The sequence below is a fragment of the Camelus ferus genome, chromosome 23 (genome assembly GCF_009834535.1).
Source record: "Camelus ferus isolate YT-003-E chromosome 23, BCGSAC_Cfer_1.0, whole genome shotgun sequence".
In the NCBI taxonomy this organism is placed as follows: Eukaryota; Metazoa; Chordata; class Mammalia; order Artiodactyla; family Camelidae; genus Camelus; species Camelus ferus.
The window spans coordinates 22,762,417-22,782,226 of NC_045718.1; the positions used below are offsets into that span (position 1 = coordinate 22,762,417).

The 19,810-nt window shown below is 46.0% G+C and overlaps 1 protein-coding gene across 4 annotated transcripts in view; it reads right to left on the minus strand.

Moving 5' to 3' along the window:
• Positions 1-222: 222 nt before the first annotated feature.
• PTPN14 (protein tyrosine phosphatase non-receptor type 14) overlaps positions 223-19,810 on the minus strand; it is a 161,767-nt gene continuing 142,179 nt past the window's right edge. For 3 of the 4 annotated variants that reach the window (XM_032466470.1, XM_032466471.1, XM_006185530.3), the window contains exons 16-19: positions 17,710-17,838; positions 16,073-16,307; positions 12,538-12,701; positions 223-7,989 (exon numbers count right to left, since the gene is read on the minus strand). In XM_032466470.1, coding sequence (XP_032322361.1) covers positions 7,861-7,989; positions 12,538-12,701; positions 16,073-16,307; positions 17,710-17,838 — 657 coding nt within the window. In that variant the 3' untranslated portion in view covers positions 223-7,860. The remainder of the gene's footprint in view (positions 7,990-12,537; positions 12,702-16,072; positions 16,308-17,709; positions 17,839-19,810) is intronic. The other variant, XR_004314476.1, reaches the window with a different exon arrangement.

A 19,810-nucleotide genomic window follows, 5' to 3' on the forward strand; every position in this document is an offset into this window, starting at 1 on the left:
GCCATCAGCCCTTTCAGGGTTTTCTAACCATGACGACTTTGGAATTCTTCAGTGTAATCAAGCTGTACAGGAAGGAAAAGTGAGTAGAAAGAATTGGGCTTTAAAGAAGTGAAAAAGCAGATTTTTCTCAGGCACGTTTACCTATGAAAACAGTCCTAAAAGTAAGAGGGAAGATGCTTTCAAAAAAATGCAAACATACATACTACAGAAAAGATTCAGTGGTTTTCTCTGAAAAAAAAAAAAAAAGTTTATTGCATTTGGAAGTCAATAGATATCTTTTACAAAAAGGTTAGCATAAAGATCTCACATTTGTAAAGGCACGTAGGAAACATTTTACAGCAAGGACAAGGGCGGTGAGAACACAGACATATAACTAGGACCAATATATCTAAAGACTTTATAAAAACAGAAACAGTGCAAAAATACTGTCAAAAGTCAGTTTCATACACCTCATAATTGTGTATAAAACTGGCAAGCATAAGCTTATTTACTGATATGGAAAAGCACATAGAACAGCATGCATAGTTTTATTTAAGGCTTTTAATACTAAATTGAGAGGGAGTTTATACGAAAATAACAGTGACGTGAATATGAATAAATCACTCCCCAGCTTAGGGAATGTCCTATAAATGTCTCACTCCCTCTCTCCCCTTACAACTAGTCTGTAGTAAAGAGACTGGACTTCCTTCTTGCAAGGTAGCAAGGGGCCACCCTGGGAGGAAGGAGGTGGTCTCAGGATCGCAAGTCCCAGTCTGGAATGCATTTCTCATAGCAACACTATGATAGCAGTTAAATGTCCAGGTCAGTGCGTGACTGCCAGCCAGGTCGGGCTGGTCCAGCCATGTCGGACGTCAGAAGCTTCTGTGGGCTGACCCAAGAACCTTAAGAACAAACTGGTTTCTCAGTTAAGGACTTGTCTATACATCCGAAATGAAACCTCTCAATTGTCAGTTGGTTTGAATGATACCACAGTTCACAACATTTTATAAAGCACAAACCAAGGAAAGCATCAGAATACTCAAGTAGCAGGACAACTGCCCGGTGAAACAAAATCGATTAGCCTGTTACTGGAAGTAACACAAGTTGCATAAGGTTATACATTGAATAGTCATCTGCATATGTAACCCTTTTTCTTTTTCCGTGTATGCATCCGCAGGCAAGCTGGCAGGCTACCGAAGGAACAAAGGACACATATAGGAAGTCATCTCTGATGAAGAGTAACTCTACTTTTGAAACGGTAAGGTTCACAGATTTTTAAGATTCCAGACCGGCAAGAAAGTTCAAAGGAAATTGCAGTAACACTTTACAGTGTTCATACCGAAAAAAAGAAAATGGCTCCGAAGTACAGCTTTCAAGTCTAAGCTGAAGGTATGTATGAGCTAACACTGCAGGGGGGGGGGGGAGGGGGGCCCTGAGAAGGGATGAGAGCGCCTGGCACGTCTGCTCTGAGAGCCAGCCCAACCCAGCTCAAAGCAGGATTCCTGAGATTTTAGCAAAACAGTTCCACCCCAAGGCACAAAAAGAGCCCCAGTCGAGTGTTCTCAGCTTTGTCCTCGAAACCGCGGTCAGGGGAGGTGGCATCTGTGTTTCCCTGGAGGAGCAGGTTGGGGAGAAAGAATAGGATACGTCGCAGATTGGATGGACCGCGCAGCCTGCCCCTCCCTAGGCAGCAGAGAAAGGACCACAAGGGAATCTGAATGTTCCTGGGGAGCCCAGAGCTTCAGCCATTTCTCCAGATTGGCCAGAATAGAGGGGATGATGAAGGCAACAAGGTCGGCAGGAAGAAGCTCGGAATAAATTAACCTGACTCCACGTGTCATTATGCCAAGTGCAGCCACTGTGGCCCCACGGAAGCTCACCTTGATGTAAGTCTGAAGCACTGCCACCATCACTGGCGCACAGGACTGACAGTCCAATCCAGCTTTTCTTTGATTCCTTTTAGTGCCAAGTGATGTCTATCACTGAGGGGGAAAAAAGAGTGGTCAGGCCAGCTCCCTGGTTGCACCCAGCTCTTTTCTTCCTGGTTATGTCCATTGGCCCGAATTTTACTCCTTTTAACTATATAAATGCCCAGATTTTATTTTTTGAATATATGGAAGGTTTTCAAAATTAAAATGCGATTTCCTAATTACATCATTTGGAGAGATTTAAGAGAGTGATTCCCTGCGATTAGATTCATCTGTTTTGTAAGGGGTTGCACTAAAAGGGTAAAGAAAAGGTGGGCTGTCCAGAGCTGACCCCATAAAGCAAAACAAAAAGGAAAGGCTAGCACAGCCCTAAGTAAATGAGGTGCTCTTGGAAAGAAGAAGGTGATATCACAAAGTAGTCCCAGCGGTGCCTCCAAGTGAGACAAGGGACTGCAGTCACCGTGCTGGCATCTTCCCAGTTCGTGCCCTGATTATAAACACAACGTGCTAGGACACGGGACACACTCGGCAGCCCCCAGGGGCCCAGGAGAGACACGGTCCAGGTGCACAGGAGCTGTGACTGCAAACTCCGGAGCCACGGGGAGGAGCAAAACCTTCTGCTAATAAGGCTGCAAGGAAAGGACGGGCCACCAGCTGGCGAGGGGAGATGGTTTTCCTGAGCAGTGAAGCTTGGCAGGCATCAGAGTCCAAGATAATGACCGAGATCTCCCCGCAACTATGAGGACGCAGTTTAAAACGATGAGCAAGGGCGAAACAGAGCTCCCCACAGCAGCCCAGTCCTCCCTAGGAGTGCCACCTGGTGGTCTCCATCCCCCCAGCCTTACAGAAAGGGAAAGAGCTCAGAAAATTGTGACTCAATGAACTTTTTGACAGCAACTTCAGGGCTGATCTAAAAACCTTCCTCTTCCTACTTATAGCTCTTCTCCAAGCAAGCTGATGGCATTTTGGGGGAAGAAGGATCTTGCTGGCCCAGAGCGTGGCAGGAGGAAGGGTGACTTTCTGTATAGATGCTGCACATCAGCTGTTGCCCTCCTGCCTTAAAACGTCCTTGAATGTATTTTTTAAATGGGAAGGCTGACCAAGCTCAGAGCCGTAGCCACAGGTGCACATCCTCTTTTTTTTTTTTTTTCATTATACCAAACAACAATAAATTGCGCAGTCCTGTGAAATCAGTCGATGCCGGATATTCAGTGCTAGGCTCAGGGACATTTTCATTTCAAACTTTTTAGTTTGGCCTTGAGGAAGAAGATGCAGCTGTATTAAGTAGGAAAAGATAAGGCAGTCGGCTGGATAAAAACACTCATCTGAGTTTCTAAGGGAAACGCAAAAGCCGAGAGCAGGCAGGAGAAAGATACAGTGTTGGGCCAGCAGGCCAGTGAGTTTCTCAGGACCCCGTGAAGAACAGTGAATTTGGGGAGCAACACAGAATCTGGATGCGCCTGCACACTTCTCCCAGGCGTGTTGCTGGTGCTCTCAACGGCGGCATCAGCAAGCTCTTTTGCCCCCAGATGTCTTAGCAACTGAAGCAAAGTCAAGAACCATTCTGCTTCCTTGCTCCTGGGTCACACATAATTTAACATCTAGGGCCAACTAGGATTCTTTCAACTCTACAGGGCCAACTGATTTGTCACCCATAAAGCTGAAGACCAACGGAAAATGTGTGCCATCTCCATGAAAACCCCAAACTTCTCTGATTGGAAACAGTGCTAGATGAGTTGTTAACTTGGCTCATGAAGAAATTACTACAAAAGAGCATGACAAACGCCTGATAAAATCCACAGGCAAGGAAATAAAAGACAGCAGCAGAAAATATCTTTGGAGAAACATGAGGACACTAACGTCCCACAAAAAGCCACCTTTTAGCCCAACAGTGACTACTTGGTACTTTTGGAAATTTCTTACTCTGGGATCCTGACAATTATTTCCATGGAGGAAGAATGAAGGGTAAATTAACACTAAGATGGTTCCAACCCAAACCCCAGCTCTTGAGTCTAAGCTCCCAGGCGTACACCTTAGAAGGTCCCTGCACTTGTCCCACGCCGACCTCAAGTGATGGACCTATCTCCCCCAAAAGAAAATCAGTAACTGTACCTGCTTTCTCCATCACACACACCAATGAAAGTCGGGGAGGGAGGTTCCAAAGCACATGCTGCTTTGTGACTCCAGGCCTTTGGGCCCACACGTCATGTTCCATAACCGCTGGGCTGAGGTCAGCTAATACAGACCATCCATCAAGAAAGGACGTCAGCTGAGAGCCCCATAGTGGTGTGCCTGATGGCCAGCCCTGCCTCCAAGAATCCAGAGTGTACTAACATCTCTGCCAAGAGTGACTCCGAGCTCCGGGAGACAGCCCACTGGCCTGGTAAGGCAAGGGTCGCTGCAGCCAGGCAACAGGGTCACAGAAAGAGCCCAGGCGCCCGCTGCACACGCTTTCATGTTCATTAGCGCTTGTTTGCAGAAATGACATATGATGCATTGGGATCCACACTAATCAGGGGGAAGAAACAAACTGAACTTAATTAGGTTGAGCGATGTGAATTTTCTGCCCTTGTGAATGAAATATGGTCCAAATATCAGTTTCATATGGGTCAACCTATATTAGCTGGAAAAGATAAGGAAAGTAGGCAGCTGGGTAATGTGACTCACGCTACCCACTGGTGCTTTATCACTGAACCGCGGATGCTAAGTGTAGGCAGGAGCAAGGTTACGTGCGCACTAGGCAAGCCAGGGGCAGGTCCCGCATGACCTCTCCCGGCAGAGCCCACAGCAGACCCTCCTCTATCCAGACTGATGGAAGAAGGGGCCAGAGATGGCCGAGGGACATGGAGGCAAACGACGACTAGTTAGTTACAGTCAAAACAGTTCCTCTTCTCCATGCAGAGCCACAAAAGTTGTAGAAGTAAAACTCTCTCAGCTTAGAGCTCTTGGAAGTTTATTACTCAAACCACTCCACGTGGAGATGTTCTCCTCTTCCCTCCAACTGGGGAGAGGAACTCATCCCCTCTCCTGTAAAGGAATCACTATCTGACAATCCTCCCTAATGCAGCCAAACCCCTCTTGGCTTCCTATCCAGGGAAAGAAATGGGTATAAATGTAAATGCTACTGAAAGGCAAAAGGCGGGAAAGGCAATGTCCCCTCAGAGCCAGTAAAGCACAGCAGGAGACACAATGGGCTATGCCAGCAGGCTCGGCTCAAGGATGAAGACATCAAACTCGGCCCCCCTGGTCCAGCGACCACAGTAAACAAGGAGGAACACCGGGTCCCTATATCCAAATGAGAGCGGAAGAAAGAAACAAAACATTTCAACTGGGAAACTTCACAACCAGAAGCCTGAAAGTGTTGAATGGCTCTGTTATGAGATGGTTTCTTTTTTTTTCCCCCTCTCTCCTTTTTGATTTTCTCCCTTCAAATCTAAACCGCAGCAACAGACCCCGACAGCTCCAGCTTCAGGCCTGATGCATCATCAGGAACTCATTCCAAAAGCTCTAACTAGATAACTAATTTAATACACTTTGCTTCAAGGTTTATTCCTTGGCTTGCTTCCCAGATATAAAGCATCTCTAGGCAATTATTATGCAGATGCCGCTGAAAAGACTTTAAATGGCTGCTGCCAATTTAACAGGAGATATGTCGGCATTTACTGGAGATGTGAAAAGGGAGGCAAAATGGGCCAAAGGACCAAAAGCATTTGTTTTTGAAAACGAAATGTGTGGAATAACTTTTAAATGTTTTCCTTTGAGTTTCAATATAAACTTTGGCTAGGAAATTGGATACTGAACCCACTTCTTCTCTGCATTTTGTGCATTTGTGAATATTCCCATAGCACAAAGCAACAACAGCGGATGAACTGAAAGGAGCGCGGTGAGGGATGAGCTCAGAGAGACAACAATCTGCACACCGCCCACACGAGACATGGTAACAGAGCCCATGCTGGGGCCTAAGAGACGAAAGAGAAACACTCATGTTGTTCATCAAACAATAAACCCATAACTGCAGACCAACTGTTCAAACATCCCTAACAGCAGAATGTCCCAAGGATGGAAAGTCTCGACGGAAAGGAAACAGATACCTCTTTGCTTGTTGATCCAAGTTGTAAGCGTCTCCTCATGAGGGTGATGAGCTCTGATCCACTGAAAATACACATCATACCAATGGTTTCTTTTTCAGATCATACACCAAAACTTCTGGAATCTACGGAGCTCAGCTGACATTCTTTCTACTCCTTGACGAAGGAGGCCCTGCATCGCCAGATACTCTGAATACAGAACCACTGCCGTAACACCTGGCCAGATGTGAACCCGAGTTCATTCATATTCCAAAGTAGTTCTTCAGGAACCTGCTTTCATACCTGTGTGTATTGGTATGGGGTGACCAGAAGTCCCAAGGCACACTCTTTCTGGTTGATTGGATGCCAGTCTTTCTTTGCATTTGCAGCCCGGGAGAGAAGAACAAAAGGCAGCAGTGGAGGAAGGCATCGTGGCAAAGGTCAATTCTGAGAACGAAACCATAATTTAAAAGCTGCATCAAGAAAAACTACACAGGAGAGAGAAAATTTTTTCCAAAATTCAGCAAGAGGAAAACTATGTGGAACATGATTCATTGTGTACTAACCCACGAGATTCAGGAGGACAGTGAACAATGAAGACACAGAAAGAGACAAACTAAGAGGTGAGCTTCAAACTGGCAGTGGTTCACACCACAGCGGACCCGAGAGTGGGCGGTGTGGGGGAAAGGAAAGCAGCGGAGGCCTTTGTGAAAAACACACCCACCAGCTTTCATCGGATGGGCCAAGTTTGGACCACAGGGTCCCGAGCGGGCTTGGTTCTGTGCCTTCGGGCCCAGCGCTGGAGACGCTAACGACACAGTGGGAGTCACACCTGCCACCTGAGTGCCAAACAGCCCCCACACAGCAGCTTTCCCAGCTGCCTCCTCTGCAGCCTTTCCAGTGACTCAGTGACTGATGAGAAGACAGAAAGCAGCCAGCATCTTGATCTTCAGACCCTCGTCCACACACACATCATACTTAAACAAGAAACGCTATCAAGGGCCTGCCTGTCTCCTTTCTCTTCCCGCTCTGGTCTGGTCCATCAGGCAAGAGGCCTAGCTGCACAGATGGCCTGGCCCAGGGCCTCAGAGGCCACCAGACTAGAGCCCACTGAGCAAACAGGGAGAAGCAGCAGACAGCACGGGTGTGACATCCAGCAGGGACGCGGGTTCCGGAGCCCAGAGCAGGGGTGGATGGGAAAGACACCACACGGAGCCCTCGTTCAGCCTGGGCGATGGCACTTAGAGCATCGGGAAGGGAGCATTTCCTCCAGCCGTTCCAGTCCTTAACTCAAGCCTAGGAGGGAAAAAGAGACTACAGAGGGTGAGGGCAGAAAGGGAGGGAGGGAACTGTCTGTCAGGCCTCAGGCGCCCCCAGATGTAAGAGAAAAGTGTTGTTCTTTGGCTTCGGGAAAGGGTCTTAGACCTTATCTTCCCACTTTAGGATGAAATTTTCTTGCCGTCTTTGACTTGGATGTGAGCAATTAGGCTGATGAATTTCAGGATTGGTTAGAAATCCAGCTGCAGCTTCACTAGAGATGTGTTCCTTTATGTCTCAGTCTCCCAAACGATCTACCAGGCAACCCTACCCGCTGACGTTACAATGCAGATCAGTCAAAATGTGGTTCAAATGAAAAGTACTGTTATTACTGTGAAAACTGCATTATGAGGATTCACAAAAGTTATTCCAAAGGGGGAAAAATAAATTATCTCATATAAAATAATACATGATGTCTGTGAATGATCCTGACTCCCGTCCTCAGGGAGCCCAGGCATGCCTGCTCCGGCCATCCGCGCCCTGCGGCGGGAGCGGATGTTGTCTGGAGGTGCTTCCCAACCGAGAAGCAAGATGGAGCTGGGTCCCTCTTCCAGGTGCCGACTCGGGGGTTAAATGAGTCTGGAGTTTTGGAGGAACTGGATGAGGACCTGGTAGACAAACTTGTACTGTGCGATGGTCTGGATCATGAACATCCTCTGCTCCCTGAGGAGCCTCAGCATCATGGGTACTTCCACCTTCTGCAAGAGAACAGAAGAAGGTCCTGAGACGGGCACTCCCCTTTGCTCCCTCCTCACTCCTCCATCCGGGAACCATTCACTCACTAGCCCCGTGCAGGTGCAGGGGAAAACCAAGGACAAGCAAAGACCATCCTGGTGACCAGAGAAGCTGGTTGTCATGTACCACTGGCATGACATTTTAAATGCAGACCAGTCTGTTAGAGGAAACCTAGAGGCTGGAGCTAAACCCAGTGGGTACTCTCAATATTACCACAGCCCAATGGTAGGACTGAAGCCATATCTGGGTCTTGGTTTCATCTGTAAAATAAGGATGGATAATGATGCCTCCCTCTGATGGCCATGTGGCCCTGGCCAAGTTAATGACATTCCTCAATGAGAAGATGATGTGATAAGCAGTACCCACCTCACAGGATCAAATGAAGAAATGCATGTCAAGTATTCAGCACAGTGTCTGGCACACAGTGAGCTTTGTAAAGACTGCTCACTATTTCATTGATATTAATGAGATGAGAACACTCATGCTCATCCTGATACCTCGCAGGATCGTGGGCAGAAAGGAGATAATTTACTTGGAAACATTTAAAACATCAGAGCACAATCTCTGGCCACATCTGGGGTGAAAACCTTTAAAAATATCTCGAGTTTTAAATGAGGTTGCCTATGTGTAGATTGAGAATCTCCAATAGAATGGAATTAATATGATAGATCATTGGTGTTTAAGCAGAATAGAGGGCGCCCTGGTGTCCTCACTCAGGTGACCTCCACCCTCCTGGACCAGCCGGGGCAGAAGTACCATGGAGTCAACGGTACCATCACGGCCTCAGCACTCCTCTCCTACTCCGGGAGCCCCTACCCCAGGCAGAAGGCCAAACCCATGAAGTCGTCAAGAACTGAGCAAGCGTTGGAAGTAACATAATAAAAACTCAGCTCTCTGCCTTTTCTTGTTTAACTCTCAAAAGTCATTTCAGCTAGTTCCAAACTCGACATAGCTCCAGTACCACACGGGCCGTCCCCTTTAGCTGATCTTCTCCAAAACACATACCACAGATTTAAAAGGGACAAGTCCTTGGTAATAAAAAAGAGAAAAAGGCATGTGAATCCTCAACCTGTTAGTCAAAATACAGAGCCCAGACCATAAGCTTCTGACGTTCACTAGTGGCTCTTGGCCTAAGTACTTCCGAGCGGCCGCGCTCCCACAATACGCAACACAGAGCACCTGATAGTGAGCTTGGTTAACAGGTAAGGTGAGCATCACTCGGTGTCGCGCACTGAAGGTACAAGGATAGAATGCGGCTGTTCCTACCTCATACCCATCAAAGGCTTTGACAAGAGAGGCACACGACAGTTAAGAGCTCATCTACCTGTGCCTCAGTTTCTCTTCAGGGGATAAAGGTGCTACCTGGACCTCTCTCATTAGGTCACTGTGCCGGCTACCGGAGCTGTGCTGCACATGGTAAACACTAAACACGGGTTAGCTGTAGCTGTTATAATATTTTCATTCTTGTCATCATCGCCACCATCTCTGCCACCCCCCTCCACCACCACCACCATCACGATCACCACCCTCTCAACAGCCTGTGAGACTCAGCCCCAAGGACAATAGATCGGCTGCCAAGGGCAGACTGGAGACAAGACAAAGGAGGTTGCCCTAGTCCTCAATGAAAGAGGCCCAGGTGCCTTGAAGATTCACCCCCACGGGCTCTGCTGCCCAGTGTCCCTAGCCCAAGGAACGAGGAGGCAGCTGACGCTTGCTCGGTCCTGCCTAGAAGACACCTTCTCCCCTCTGCTCTGTGATGGGGGGGTAACTACCTCAGCCAAGCGGCGAGAGCAAGACGTCTTGCTCCTTGGCTAGTGAGGACCTGACCTCTTGTAATTTAGCTGATCTGGGACAGGCGGCCGAGGGAGTTATCACAAGCCATGAAATTGTGCTTTCTGAAAAAAATATACAGGCGTTAAAATGTCACAGATAACAGTCAGTGACCCAAAGCGACAGGCCACAAAGAGGTTTCTCAGGGCAGCCGGGAGAGGCCCCTCCAGCTCCTCCCTCACAGCTGCCCGCCCTCACGGTAAGCATCTTTGCTCCAGGAAAAAGAAAAGGCATTTCACTGACCAAATTAACACTCTGTGGATTACAGACTAAAACATAACATATCCTAAATCCAGAAGTCATGGAAAGAAGACAGGAAAGTTGAAACGAGAAAAATGGGACACCCAATATCACATTTTAGCAAAATCTTTGGTTTGAAAAACAAACAAACATGGTTCCACTCTTCTGTTAAAATAAGGGTTTGGATTTGACTAGCCAGGCCAAAAGCCCAACAAGTAGAGAACTTTTTTCTCCATAACCATCTACCAGCAGCAGTCACGGGGAGACGGGACAGATGAGGTCGGCTGTGTTTGTGCTGGGGGAGGGAGTGGAAGCACAAGTCATCTTGCTATCTCTGAGTATCAGTGGGGACAGGAGTCCTTTTTGGACTGACCTCATTCCCATAGAGAATGTTCTGGCATGCAACTGGGCATCGAGGACATCTGCTGTGTCTGGACACACGACAGAGAACTTTATCCCCATGCCCCACCCCAAGCCCTCCACCAGGTCTGTGTGAGGCCCTGACGGCCAAACCCCTCGCTCCGCACCAGGCTGGCTCTGACAGGTGGTGTTGGGTTCTCCCGGGCCAAGAGCATCTGGTGATCAGTGAGCCTTCATGTCATCACACTACGGAGGCTCAGCATTGGATGGGTCTCCAAAGAGCTCAGAACAGAGTCCTTCATTTCAGATGAGACAGACAGAATAGCTTCTCAAGTTGAAGAGGAGGAAGGGGGAGCAGAGGAAGCGCACGGGGAATGCAGAGAAGAAGGGGGGTTTGGGGCGCAAAGTGGTACGAGGGGGAGGAAAGTGGGGAGGGGGTAACAGGGCCCTTCTTCCTCCCCTGGGAGCTCGGATACACTTGAGCCGCATGTCCCCTGCTTCCACTTCATCTCAGTCCATCCTCCCAGCACTGAGTGGATCCTGGGACCCAGTGGCAAGCTATTCACTCTACTAGAAACTTCTAGACTTCTCATAGTGACAGGGAAGCAAACAAGAAACCTCACGTGGGACAAAAGGATAAAAACTCATAGATGATGCGATTTCTGTTATGTAGTCTCAGCTGATACCACGTTGGGCATTTTGCTCCTGGACAGGACAGTGTTTGGTTTGTGTGAACCACAGGCCACATCTGATGTAACCCCTCTCCTGCTCTGCAGTGGCGCCAACACTGGGACAGGTACAGGCTGAAAGTCTCCACAATTAACTCTGTAGGCAAGGAACCTAAAAATCCTTTGAACATTTTTCAACTTGGCATTCGTTCTTTCCCTAGAATTTTAATATAACAAACTTTAGGGAACAATGTTTAATCTGATTTTTAAACCACTGATGCTGCTGAGTAAATACGTATGTACATTGCTATGTAAATTCCTTCACAGTTTGCACATTATACTGTTTCCCTGATTTTAAAACTATGGAAAAAACAACAAACAAACAAACAAACACAAACTCTCGAGACACTTCAGAAATTTCCTTTGGTTCTCCAAGCTGGACCATTCGGAAACGGAACCAACAAACGGCGTGTGGAGGCAGAATGAAGAGAGGAAACAATTCAGGGCCAGAAGGTAGAAGACCTCACTGCAGACCTCGGCCGCCTGGCACTGGACAGGTCACTAACTGTATCCTCATCTGTAGAGCAGGGGAGCTGGACACGTGCTGTTAGTTGGGCTTAGCTGAAGAACCCAACTAAGGGGGGAAGAAAAGTGAATACCATTTGAAACCCCTAAGGCCCATGGGTATAGAAGGCAGAAGAATTCTTTGTTAGCCTCTGCTTGCTGTTTGTCTCATCTCCACAGACTCAGAGGCCCTGGAGTGTAACCCGCTGACCCACAGCAGGAAGGGAACACCAGGCCCGTGGGGGTGCAAAGTCGCTGCAGCCCGTGTCTACAGGGGCGGAGCTGGGCGTCCTGCCCCGGGAAAGGTGGGCCTCGTATGTGCCCAAAGATTATCTACCCTGCCCGGCTCCACCACACCACTGCCAGTCGAGACAAGAGCCGACAGCCCCCTCTCAACGAAACCTCCCTTTGAAGAATGAAAAACATTTTTAAAGTAGACACGCTTTCCCATAGGAGTTAGGTCAAAACACATCCCAGAAATGCAAGACGCATATAAACTATACACAACCAAATAACCCACTGTGTGAAACTACCCACAATAAAACCAGACTGTCCACAAAACACAGCAGACTTCTGGAAGTCGGTGCCAGCTAAGATCAGATTTTCTAAACGTTTCCTTTCACGCATTTTTCAATACTGCTTCTCTGTTATCTGGTTCTCCACCCAGAGCAGTGAAAGGCTAAAGATAAGAAGGCTGTAAGTATCAGAGTCCAACTAGGAATCATGGGTCTGGAAAACCCTTGTCAGGAAGAGAGGAAATTAAGCCCTGGAAATGGACACAGGTGAAGGTTTGGCCACGGTGTAGACTGGCCCCCAAGGTGGAGTATTCAGAAGCCCAGAATGACTCACTTCGTTATGCTCCAGGCAGTAGATCATCAGCTCGGAGAGGATGACCACGCCGGTCCTCCCCACCCCGGCACTGCAGTGGACCACGATGGGAGGGTGCCGGCTGTGGGTGCCTTCCAGCATGCTGTTGGTATGGCGACGGACCGACTGGATCTCCTCCAAGTAGGCTGCAAGACAGAATACAAATCTTGTCACCGAAGTCCTACATGGCTTTGCATATAATTGAGAGGGGAAAAAAAAAAACTGACAGTGAATTTTTTTTTTTTATAAGTGACAATAATTTACAGTCCTTACAAGACACTAATTATTTGGCTGGTACCCACTGTATAGTCCTGGATCCAGAAAGGACCAGCTGGGAGTCAATTAGTCCATGGGAGAATTTGTTCTTTAAATTAAATAGTTCTTTTTTAAAAATTCAATTCTGTTTTCCCCTCTGCAAATCCCAGAGTCCCCCAAGCAGATGATTCTCGACATTACTTACAGCAATTCCTACTATTAACAGACTGGGATCGGAACAGCAGCTAGGTCCCCTTGAAACGCCCGCCTGTCAGAGCCAATTTCTGGCGGGAAGAGCATCCACCTGCCCTTTCTTCCTGCCCCGCAGTGAATGAGTGAATGTCAACTGAGGCTTGACTTCACTTTTCGATTTTAAAATAGGCTTTGGGGGCCTGGTTTTCAGCTCGGATCCCACCTGATTATGTGAGGAGCTCAAGGTAGCCCCCTCACCCCTACTTCTTGGAGGCAATACGTGTGTGGGCTGGAAGGGTCGTCCCCTCTCCCCCATCCCTTCCAATATCTGCCTAGCCCTGACCATTCACTACTCCAATTGGGCACAAATGAAAAATAGCTCACTATACACTTTAAAGACTTTCCCCCCCATGATCGTGAAAAAAAGGAAACGTATATAAATACAATCCTCAAATAGTCCAAGAAACAGAAAAAGTCAATTAATACTTGAGATTTTATAGTAGCTGGTTCAGGGGAGAAGCAGATTTGAAGGTTCTTGATACTCAGAAAATCTCATCCCAATGCAGCAGCATAAAACAGAATGAGAAGCAAAGCTCAAACTGCTGTAGAGAAAAGACTGCATTCGAACCACTCCAGTCCCTGAAAAGCACCTATTTACACACAATGAATAAGAACCCCTATTTTCATTTAAAACCTTATTTACTTAGTAATCTGAAGCGGTTTATACAAATAAATACTAACTACCACCACCAATGTAAAATGAGGTAGAACGAAGCAAAAGAGGTGAACAGTGTGAGGTGACTATTGAGATAAAGTGATTGCTGTTGGTACCAACACGAGCTAAATACTGAGCAGGGAATTCCCTTCACAATTTCTTCCCAAAGGGGAAAAGATATTAAGTGACATTCTCTGACAACAGGCAATGTTCACATACAAGAGACAAGGGTTTTTGGTGCTAAATTTAACAAAGTAAAAGGAACATTGATCAATAAAGCAGATGCCACCATCAAATGGAATTTCCTAAGACACAGAGAAACTGGATTTAAATGGATGCTTTCTCCAGCAATCATATCAATAAAGTTCCTTAAGCTGTAACTTAGTGAAGACTTGTGGAGGCTGGAAGACAGTTTGACCCAGGTCCTCTGCATCCAGGTAAAATCTAATTTAAACACAGGCAAAAATCTTTTAAAATTCTTTAAAATGTCAAGAGCCAACAACCTTAAGACCCTGCTCAGCACACTTGTCCTGAGTTTTTTGGAAACGTAATAAATGTATACTGTTTAAAAATATTCTCAATATTTTTCAGTAACTCAGAGTGGCCTTCCTCAAACTGGTTTTGATTTTAAAGATTTGATTATAATTTTAACCATCTTATAATGCAGTCTTTTATCAGAGCTGTTAGCCAATCATCAAATGGATCTACTTTCATTGTTTCCATTTTCTGAGTCTTGCTTGTAATAAAGCAATTAGCAAAAGATTGCCAGAAAGGAATAAAAAGAACACTGTTATGAGGAAAGAAGGTTCTGCAGAGGTCACTGTGCTCCTTATTCATATTTTGAGCTACAGGTAACTGACCTCAGGCAAACCACTAACCCATTCTAGATCTGATTCCAATCATCTTTTTTATTTTCGGTGTCCAACTCTTCCAAGTACCGTCATCACTTTAATGGGAAATGGAATACCCACAATGATGAATTAAGTCCGCATCAAAAATCTTTCCGTTGGAACTTGCAAAATGGTACTTTCATGTATCTGAAAACCTATTCTCTCTCTCCTCCCCCCATCCCTCCTATTCTAAATGCATATAAAAATAAAATCAAGGTTTTGACTTTCTCCAACATCCTCCCTGCATGGTGGTCACAGGTGTTCTGCCTGCTGGAGAGTCAACAACACAGCAGGTATCATAAATCTGCAGGGAATCCTTGGGCCTCCTTCCTAGCTGTGCAAGGAAGGAATGGGGTTTCCCACAAGTGCTGGTCGTTTAGGCAAGTCTGTGAAAAGGAAGGGGGCGCTGCAGTGGAAGGTAGATGACAGCATCAGATCTGCTGGACCTGCCTTCCTCATGAGACCTCAGGTGCCTTTGAAATGAAGACTGTTTCATCTCTGCCTGCATTCTAAGAGCCTGACTCGGTGCCTGGTATGTGGTGGGCACACACCCAGTTTTTGGCCTTTGTTCAAGTAAAGTACTACATACAATCTGGGTGAATTTTTATGTAAGATAACCATATCTTGAGAAAAAAATTAATGAATCCAGAAATGTAGTTTCAAATACTACAAGTTGATTTCAGTGATTTTTAGTGTCTTTAATCATAGGTATGAGAAGATACTGATTGGGACTTACTGCTGTGGGAGATACAGGGCTTCTGAGATATGAACCTCCATGAGAAATTTTTTAAGTTTTTTTTTAATTTTAACTTTTTTGCTGATTTTTTTTATTGTGGTAAAATACACATAACATAAAATTGACCATTTTAATTATTTTAAGTGCATGTTACGTTAAGTGTACATTAAGTACACAGTGACATTAAGTATATTCACAGTGTTGTGCAATCACCACTATCCAACTCGAGAACTTTTTCATGGTCCCAAACAGAAACTGTATCCATCAAATAATAACTTCCTATTCCCTTTCCTCCTAGCCCCTGGCACTCTCTGTGATACTTTTTATCTCTATGAAGTTGCCTAATCTGGGTAACTCATGTAAGTAGAATCCTATCAAATTTGTCCTTTTGTTTCTGGTTTATTTTATTTAGCATAATGTTTTCAGGGTTCAGATAAGTAGCATTTATCAGAATAATTATTTATTGAGTAGCTAAAGGTTTAAATGAAGGTAGAACCAATTCATTTACCAGAGTTGTAGCTTATTTGCATAAAAGGTAAAGAGACGACGATAAAGGGCATGTATTAGTCTCCTCTGTTCTACACATACTATATGAAGAATTACATACGTCAGTGTTACAATTAATACTTTTACCACTTAACAGAAAGTATCCTCTCTTTCCATTTCACCTCCAACTGATAACACCACTGATACTGTTGGTGAAACCCTGAATGGGAAGAAGAAACTTACACAGAAATCCTTGGACATCCTCTGGGCAGCCGTGATCTGGCCAGTCAGTATATTGCAAATGCCACACCGTCCTTTCCTGCCCAGACAAAAGGTGCTTGACCTTCAAGCCTGTGGTTGCATAGCAACCGGAATCTGTTCGGAACTTTGTGGTGACCTTGAACTTGCCATAGGTGGCTGAGCTGTGCTTGGAACCCAGCTTGGGCCAGTATCGGTGGCTCTTGGTTCGTCCGCCTTCCTGAATCACACACATAGAGGTGAAATAGGAAATGAGTCAGGGGAAGCTCTTATCCTCTTAATCTTAAAATCTGAGGACAGAGGAAAATGAGGATGGCTTCTAAGTCACTGACTCAGGAGCATCGCACAGCATCTACCAGAGAGGAGATGCTGCACCAAGTCTAAAGTCTCCCCAGTCACTCTCCATCCCATTACCTGGTTTCATTTTTTTCCCACAGCACTTAACCACTATCTGAACTTACTTGATTTGTTCACTCTTCACAAAAATCCCACTAGGATGTAAGCCCCCTGGGGACAAAGATCATGCCTGGTGTGGTTACCACTATGCCTCTAAGGCCAGCACAGATGATGGTACACTGCATTAAGCTGAGTGAATACTTTCCAAGGATACAATTCCATAAGGTGATAAAACTCGTCTAGAGATTTTGAGGAGCATTTACTCTCTGTGGAAAGGTCAAACAGGTCAGCCTAGAAACGTACAACTGGCTTTAAAGAGACATCCACCACTACCTTTCTAACGGGCTGTTCTCAAAAGCAGCTGCTCAGAACAGTCAATAAAGGGAATATAACTTTTTTTTTTTCAGTTCTGTTTCCCACCCTTTTAAAATTGTTAGGAAAGGGGTATGCAACACCATAGTTATGGTAAACAAACAGATGAAGCCTGTCCCTTAAATGACTTCAAAACATAAGTTAAACTTTAATCAAAGGAACAAAAGGAAGTGGTTAAAAAAAAGAAAGGAGACTGTGACAAGAGAAGAAACAAAATTTCTTCCCCCCCCCCAGACAGCAAGCTCCAAGCAAACTGCTCTATCTAGGACTGGGGGCATATGCCCATTTCTGTAACACCACGTAGACATCTCTAGTTACAAGAGCAAAACTGTGTTTGACTTGGCAAAGGAAGAAAAAGATTTTTTTTTTTTTCTTCTCCCCAAAGATCTCTCCAGGAACAACAGCTTCTGGTCTCTTTTCAGCTGATAAGCATGACTGCACGTGAGCTGGCCGTGCCCGGGGCTGGGAATATGCACTGATTTACCCGGAGCGGCCCAGAGTTCTCAGACTCCAGCGGAGAGATCACTGCTGGGTTTGGCACACAAAAGTGAGCTGGCCGAACTGAAGTTTCGTTCTTGTTTGTGTGTTTGTTTGATTTTAGTTCATGGTAATCCAAGGAAAAGAGTTAACAGCTGATGAAAAGGGGACACAACTATAAATTATCTTTGGAAAACAAAACAAACCTATGTGGAAGCAAGGAGAGGTAAGAGATGCTTGTCCAAGAGAAAAGGACTTGCAGAGATGCGACGCTGCAGGAAGGAGGGTGGGGCAGCTAAGTCAGGGACACAAAGCCCATCTTCTGGCCCCACCTCCCCCGGGAACAGAGGGCAGGATGGCCATTCCATTCCGCTTACCTCCTCCGCGGTGACCATGGCGATCACGTTCGCTCCCTGCTCCCACACCATCTGCCAGAAGTCATGGCATGTGTGCGGCAGGGGCCCCTGAGTGGCTATGTAGTGCCATTCTGCCCCACCAACCACCACCTGGAAATCAAGGAAAGCATCGTTGAATATACCCTAAAGCTGGGACAGAGTTACCTGCAGACCATGGGTCTTTGGATCCACCTGACAACCTTGGATGATATTTTTCAGGCCAAATGTGCTAGTGCTACCTCACAACACCCCGAGACCATGGATGGCTAGTGACACATTCTCACAGGAAAACACTTTTTGCCATTCAGGCTTCTTAAAATGCACCTGATCATTTCTGATCTGCAACCCACAGTAATTAGGAACAAACCAGTGCATATTAAAAACATATATATACATTATATATCCACACACATATATATCCATACACACAATATTACATGAATATACGTGTGTATAACCTAACAATTTGTTACAGAAATAAGTTATGCTTCCAATGTGCAATGTACTGATAAATGCCATTCTTTCCTCTTTTCAAGTCTGTTCCATTAAAAACAAAACAAAACTGGTCCTGGGGCGTGGGAGGGTATAGCTTAGTGGTAGAGCACGTGCTTAGCATTACATGGGTTCAATCCCCAGTACCTCCGTTAACAACCAACCAACCAACAGCAACAACAAAAAAGCAGGCTTCCCTTCATGAAAAACAAAAAGACTGGTCCTGACTACTACATTGATTCCACACCCCACTGCTGTATTGTGATCCACAGTTTGAGAAACAGTACTCCATGGCGTCTGTTTAAATAATAGAAAAGTCTGCCGCGGAATAACACCCCCTCAGGAGCAATGTCTCTCCACCACCGTCCTGATAAGCCGTGTGTCGTAAACCTCTGTTGTGCCTGCCACGCTGCGGTGCCATGCACGGCAGAGGCGCTATGGATGCACATCAGCCACCAGTAGGTGGTGTTTCATCGTGACCTTCCCCTCGTGCCACAGCATCCAGCAGAACTTTGGAGTCATGAGCTGATTTTGGAAAACGAAATGATTACCCCATGCAGCCCAGGGTGATCTTGGGAGGATAATTCTGCAGCTGTAAATGGCAGCAGCAGAGACTGATACATAAGAAGCGGTGCCCCAAGGGTGGAAGGTCATGCTGTCAGGATGAGATGGTGGCTTTGGAGGGGTTCCTCCTGGGCTTCCCTCCAGGCCTGGGTCTCGGTATTGCAAAGTCAGGCCCCCTTATGTGCTCCCCGGTGCAGATCTCTGGATAGTTCTAGGAGCAATGAAGTGATCATTGTTTGAAACGTTTTCCCTCATTTATTTTATGAAACTATATACCAACTTGATTCAAACAGAAACAATGTCAGTTATTGTCTTGTTACACAAGACATGTTTAGGTCAAAGCTGGCAGGCAAAACCCATTTTCCAAGTACTGGTGGGAGGTAACATTCATATACTTGCTGGCTGGCGGGGAGTTTGGCTTATCTGTGGAACTGTGATTTTAAACATTAGCCTCTCTGGCACCCAACATATAGGAACCATAAATACTTCCAGAGAATGCTGCTGCCTGGGGCCTTTCAGCATATTCCAAGTATTGACAGGGGGGGTATTAAAAACTGCACTAAAAACACAACAAACAATGCTACTGAGGTAGCTTTCACAGATGTGATTTCACCTCTGGAGCAGATAAATCTCTGTTCTGTGTTAACGGCTGCTCGGAACCCAGGGAGAAAACATTGGCCAGACATACAACTCTACTCCGAAAATACAAGGACAAGTTCTTGCAAGCTCTTTGGGTCTGTTAAATGCACTCATGTCTAACCCTGATCCACAAGATGAAACGTGGCCCTCGGAGTATACGGAGGAAGGGAATGCTTCTGTTAACAGCACCCAGTGGGCGCAGAGTGACAGCTTTTTCCAGAGAGCAGATGGAAAATGGAGGAGGTGATTTGGCCAAAAGAAGATAGCATATTACAGTTATGGAAGATTTTTGCAGACACTCTAGCAAGAAGCAGCTGTGTGATCTGTTATCTTTGTTTGAGTACATTATTTTGGTCATTGTTTCCTAATCTAAACTAAGCCCAGGAAA